General features: G+C 38.3%; 1 protein-coding gene across 2 annotated transcripts in view; it reads left to right on the top strand.

Annotated features, from left to right (window-relative positions):
* The window catches only part of LIFR (LIF receptor subunit alpha), a 47,579-nt gene extending 41,896 nt beyond the window's left edge, over positions 1-5,683 (top strand). For both annotated transcript variants that reach the window (XM_014875506.2, XM_014875504.2), the window contains exons 16-20: positions 839-1,006; positions 1,628-1,789; positions 2,828-2,921; positions 3,473-3,551; positions 4,225-5,683. In XM_014875506.2, coding sequence (XP_014730992.2) covers positions 839-1,006; positions 1,628-1,789; positions 2,828-2,921; positions 3,473-3,551; positions 4,225-4,863 — 1,142 coding nt within the window. In that variant the 3' untranslated portion in view covers positions 4,864-5,683. The remainder of the gene's footprint in view (positions 1-838; positions 1,007-1,627; positions 1,790-2,827; positions 2,922-3,472; positions 3,552-4,224) is intronic.
* Positions 5,684-6,000: the final 317 nt, after the last annotated feature.

Raw genomic sequence — 6,000 nt, forward strand, 5'->3', positions numbered from 1 at the left:
GTCCTTGGAAATGGTGTTGTTTATTTCATTGCTGAGGTTGAAGGTGAGGTTAAGGCAATTTTACCAGAAACTCAATTTTCAGCCATTTGTATCTCTGGAAAAATTCTGAAAGGTTTCCCGGAAGAGTTATAAAGACTTTGAGGGACTAAAAATGCATTGAATGTGCAGAAGAAGCTTACTAGAAACAGAGAAATGCACAAGAGCATGGACTCACTCTAAAACTTCAGATTTGCCTTTGGACAGATAACCATCAAGAGAAAAATGGATGCATTCTTAATCATTAGTTCAGCCCTGCTGGATCAAAGTCAAATGTCAGACTAAGTCCTGACATTATGCATGACCATATGCATTATCTGCTGTAACACTTTCTGTAGACTTCAGGTATTGGAATAATTGTGTAAACTGCTAAGTTCTTTTAAGCTGAGATGGTAGGAATGTGGGGTTTTTTAATTTTAAGACAAGCTATGAAGTCACAGAGTTAAAGCCTGTAAAAGCTAATATGTATCATCTGAATGTTTATACAATCTTTTGGAATGTGTTGCAGGAAGAAGGGTATTTACTTAGATGGGTCTGCAAGAAGGCTGACGAAAGGGAAATTTCTTCTAGCACCTCTTAGTATCTAATACTGCAGTAGTTATTAACGATTAGTCCAACATAGCTGTATTTTTGTAGCACCTTCTGCGAAGATTTTCACGTGTACTTTACAGTGCGGAGTCTTGAGGAAAAGGTTGGAAAATGCTAGTTCCAAAATAAAACTGATGAAAATACTTACATGGTTTCAGCATTTTATGATAAGGTAATTTCTTACTGGTTTCTTCCGTTATAATTCTCCCTACAGCTCCAAAAACTGCACCAAATTTTATTGTTGAAGAAACTTCTTCAGATTCTATATTGGTAAAATGGGAAGACATTCCTGTTGAAGAATGCCGAGGGTTTTTAAAGGGATATCTTCTCTCCTTTGCAAAAGGTGAAAAAGATGCCTTAAAGCCTAGACTTTCAAATTCAGGTATGTTAATTGTGTAGATTGTAACTTCCTTGCTTATGTATTTCTTTTTTTATTTTTTTAAATTTAATCTCACTTTAATAAAAAAGATGCTTTAATAATAATTCAGTTGCATTTCTCACTATTATAATTGGCCCCTGATATGTGACAAAGGCATTTAAAATAATTAGCTCCTTGTTGTTTTTAATATAAAGCAAAAATTGGAGAAAACCCTGCCTCACTGGGGCTTAAAGTAAGGCAGTGACTAAGTGGCAATGTCTCATGCTGTCCTGTGCTCAGATACCCTGGGTAGATGAGGTGGGGAGGTTACATGGCTATATTTAATAGAGTATATTCTTCCAGTGCCTGTTCTTTCAGGACTGAAGCCTGACTCATGTTCATAAGAGGACAAGCAGGAGGGTAAGGAAATAAAGTCAATCTGCAGCAGCAGCACCACACTCCTGTGCTGTTTAGTGCTGTGTAAACAAGCAGAATTACTAGGGTTCTTTATTTCAGTTTTCCTTTACATGGACTATTCTTCTAGTTTCATCTGCTCACCTCAGCAAAGTTTTGCTGAAGCTGGGGTTTTCTTTTTGAATCCTTTCTTACAAAGTTACGCTTTTCTTACTGCTTCCAAACAAACAGGGAATCCAGAACTTAAAATTAATAATATCACTGACTTAACAAAGAAGTCTATGAAAATACTTGATCTTCAAGGCAAAACGAGTTACCAGCTGGAGCTGCAAGCCTACACTGCTGGGGGGTTGAGCCCTCCAAACAGCCTCTATGTGGTGACAAAGGAAGACTGTAAGTTGATTATTACTGTTCGGATATATCTCTGTCTTTTGCACAGGGGCTGTATGATGTATATCAAGTTGAGCTTTTTTTGTTGGTTTGTGGGTTTTTTCTGGTCCTGTTGGTCCTGTACAGTCTAATTCTTTCCTTTATTTAGTTGGTTATTTATAATTTAAAAAAATGTACAACTCAGAGCGAGGGAAAGATCCTTTCCTATTACAGCTACTTTGTAGTTCATGGTAATGTATGCATAAAAAATAACTTCTACTACTAAATATAGTGGAATCTGAGCTTAGTTTTCTTGAACAGCCAGTTGATTCTGTCACGTTTCCCATGATGAATATCTGCTAATACATGATGGGAAGAAAGATGTGGAAATATTTATCAGTTTCAGAGTTGTAAACAGATGCTTTTCTGCTTTGAATTCAGTTTTATTGATCCCTTGACAGAAGCAAACACAGAAAGACAATTACAAAAAAACCCAAAAATTTGCTTTCAAGAATGAGAGAAATAAAGTATTTCCTATGAATGATTAAACACTGGGGTGCAACTAAAATACATGAAAAATCAAGCTTGAGGCATTTAATATCAATGGAAGAAGGCATTGGGGATTTATTGGAGCTACAGCCCAAGGACTGGATGCATTGTAAAATATATAAAAGCCAATGCTGTTTATGCATTTAGTTGTTGGCCTGTAAGAGCCCTTACCAGAAACTTGGCCAGCTCAAGTAGCATGAAAGTGCAATGCCACTGCTCAGTGAGAACAGAATGACAGTAGCAATGAGTCTTGTGCTGCACATGAAGCCTTTTGTAATAAACAATCAGAGAGAAATATCTGCTGATTCCTGTAGTTATCACTGAATCTGTTTATGGCTGGACTTTGGTCCTTCCAGCAAAGAGGGGTGATGGTGTAGGTCACTGTTTGCAGACCACTGCACTAGCGGAGTTTAATGGAATTGTCTTTAATTGGAGGGAATGTTAGAAAAGGAATAAAACTTGCTGGTAACACTGGATGTATATTTACTGTCTTTTCTTTTTCTTATCCCCCAGCTGTGGGATTAATCATTGCAATTCTCATCCCTGTGGCAGTGGTGGTGCTGCTTGGAGTGTTGGCCAGCATCTTCTGCTACCGAAAGAGGGAATGGTAAATGCCTGCCTCGGGTTCTTATCTTTTCCTGGAAGTGTTTGCTTCAGTGCTAGGGTTTTCCATGATTTTAGTTACTCCTTGTTTTCTCTAAATTCCCAAAGATGTTAGTGGGCTTTGTTTAAAGGTGGGTGGGTGGCAAAAACACATTTTGGAAGGTGAGGGAGAAACTGAGTTGGAGAGAGGTCAGAGGGAGGAATGCAGAAAGTTTTTGCAGGAGCCTGTCTTCCAGTGGACACCATTTATAAATAGTTCCCAAATGGAAATAAGCTGGGGACATACTGTAATTTGTGTGCCCTCTACAAACAAAGACAGACATACCATCTTCAACTTTTAGTAAATGTGGCATATTAAATTCCCAACTTTAAAAAAAAAAAAAAAAGGTTGCTGTTTTTTCCATTATACTCAGTGAAAGTTCAACACACTAAATCTTTGCACCAGATGTCTTCAGTGTTCTGAATTAAAGGGAAGTGTCCTAACTCCTTTTGTGTATTCACAATCTGTTTCAGGCCTTGCTATCTTTATAATAGTTTATTCTTTCCTCTTTAAAGGATTAAAGAAACATTTTATCCAGAAATCCCGAATCCTGAGAACAGTAAGGCACTGCAGTTTCAGAGGAACATCTGTGAGGTAACCCTTATTTTAAATCTAGTATTTTAAGCCTCTGAAAGATAAAACAAGTTAAAGAATTATTTTGCAAACTTTGACTCATCTGTTCCAATTGTAGAAAAAAACTCTGTGTCGGGGGACACAAGCCAATTTACTGACTAACTTCTGTCAGGTGCTATCTAGAGCTTTGTAGTTATTAAAGTAGTTACTTGCAATGTTTGAACTAGGACAGGAGTGCTGCATTTCTCTTCTTCCAGCTAATGGGAAGTGTCAGTACCTGATAACAATATGGGAGTAACACACCCATCTTTGTCAAAGTGTTAGAAGAAGCAGAAAGTATGGAGATCTGCTATATCACATCCTCCTGGTAGATACATTAGTTGGAGATAGGCATAATATTTAAACAGCCTTCTGGAATGGGTTATACAAAGATGAGATTTGGGGAGAGTTCTTGAACACTTACTGCAAGATCTCAAGTCTCTTTAATTTGCATGAAATACTTCTAACATTAACAGGAATGTGATCCAGAAAATGATAAACACTGGTTTTTTTGGGTTTTTTTAATGTATTGCACTAGTGGCCCTGGGATGAGTACAATCCACAAGCCACCAAACTGCTGTAATTTGGGTGTCTTTGCTTTCAGGTTTTCCAGACCTTTTAGCTTAGTGTCTCCCCCTTCTTTTTCTCATTTCAGGGGAATAAGACACTTAAAACACTGGAAATGAACCCGTGCACTCCCAACAGTGTTGAAGTGGTGGAAACACAGTCTACAGCTCCAAAGATTGAGGACACAGAGATGATGTCCCCAGCAGCTGAGACCACTGTGCCTGAAGATGGCTCTGAATCAGAAATGGAGAACCACGTTGTTGTGTCCTACTGCCCCCCTATCATTGAAGAGGAGATCTCAAATCCCCCTATGGATGAGCCTGGGGGGTCATCTCAGGTGGTTTACATCGACATCCAGTCAATGTATCAGCCTCAAATTAAACCAGAGGAGGAGCCAGAAATAGACTTAGTGACTACAGCTGGCTATAAGCCACAAATGCAGCTGTCTATCAGTCCTCTGAAAATAGAGGGTCATTCACCTGTGGAGGAAGAATTGGATAAAACTGCAGGTTACAGGCCTCAAGCAAACACAAATGCCTGGAACATGGGCACTCCAGACTCTCCTGGATCTGTTGGAAGCAACAATGAAAATGCATCTTTTGGGAGCCCATGTTCAATTAATTCCCGACAGTTTCTGCTTCCCTCAAAAGATGATGAAGACTCTCCTAAACCCATTAACACAGGGTGGTCCTTCACACACTTTTTTCAGAACAAACCAAATGATTAACAGTGAGTCCCATTGCACGTGAACCTGCCTTCTGAATAAGCTTTTATTCCTGATGTTGTAAAGAAAGGAAGAAAAGAAGTGCAAAAGGAATGAATTATTCTTGGAGACAGTCAGCAGAAGTTCTAGTGAGCTGAATGTTACCATGTGTAAGTTAGTCAAAGTGTTAATATTCCATTGTAATAGAGGCTGAGAGGCCAAAATTATAGCAATTTAGTTATTACTCTAGTAAGATATATTGGATTTAAGGGGTTTTGAATTTACAACCCCTGATAATTATAGTCAAAGAACTCTGCCTACATTCACATAGTGCTCCAAGATTAACATGGTCTCATGCAATTTTTAACTTGGAAAGATTGCTTTGCTTTGTTGTAGTTGTTCTCAACCATGCAGACTCAAATGATGCAGCGCCTACCGATTTCCTTACTGAAGGTTTAATTTATAGCAAATCTCAGCCTAAGACACGGAAACAATGTTGTGGGAAACTGTTGAGATTTTTTATCTAGTTACAAACGAAGAACAAATGAGAGTGTTGTTTTTTTTTTTTCTTCTCCTGTATGGAAGGTTATTGTCACTGTTTAACACTTGCAAAGCAATGGCCATTCAAATCTGTTGCTTTTTAACTAGACACTAATTTCTGTACCTACTGTACAATGTTTATTAAATGTTTGACTCAGGGGTACAAACGTGGGGAAAAGAAGTGTAACACTGATTGAAACCTCAACAAGAACTGCATAAAGTTTAAAACTTCCTTTTTTAAAAAAAAAACTTAGAATGCTCTATATTTTTTCTATCTTTTGGTTAAACAGTTAACCTTTCCGAATGTATTGCACTAATACGTTTTGTATTTCATAGCTTCTGCTCCAGATCTCCTGCTTTGAAGTGGTACAGTAGTCCATTCACCCTCAGTGTTCAGCAGTCTTTGCACTATGCAGTAATGTAAGCCACGAGGAAATCTCTGTCTACTCACCTTAGCTGCTGAAGCAGTTTGGCACATGAAATTAGAGGTAGTAGGACTAGTTCCTTGAGAAGATATTGCTCTTCGGATGGTCTTTATTGTATTAGCTTTGTATTACCTGCTGCCTGGCTGATCTTTGGTGTCTGCCCAACAGGATCTTCTATACAAATCCTACCTGGGAG

Source organism: Sturnus vulgaris, chromosome Z, assembly GCF_052056855.1.
Source record: "Sturnus vulgaris isolate bStuVul1 chromosome Z, bStuVul1.hap1, whole genome shotgun sequence".
Taxonomy (NCBI): Eukaryota; Metazoa; Chordata; class Aves; order Passeriformes; family Sturnidae; genus Sturnus; species Sturnus vulgaris.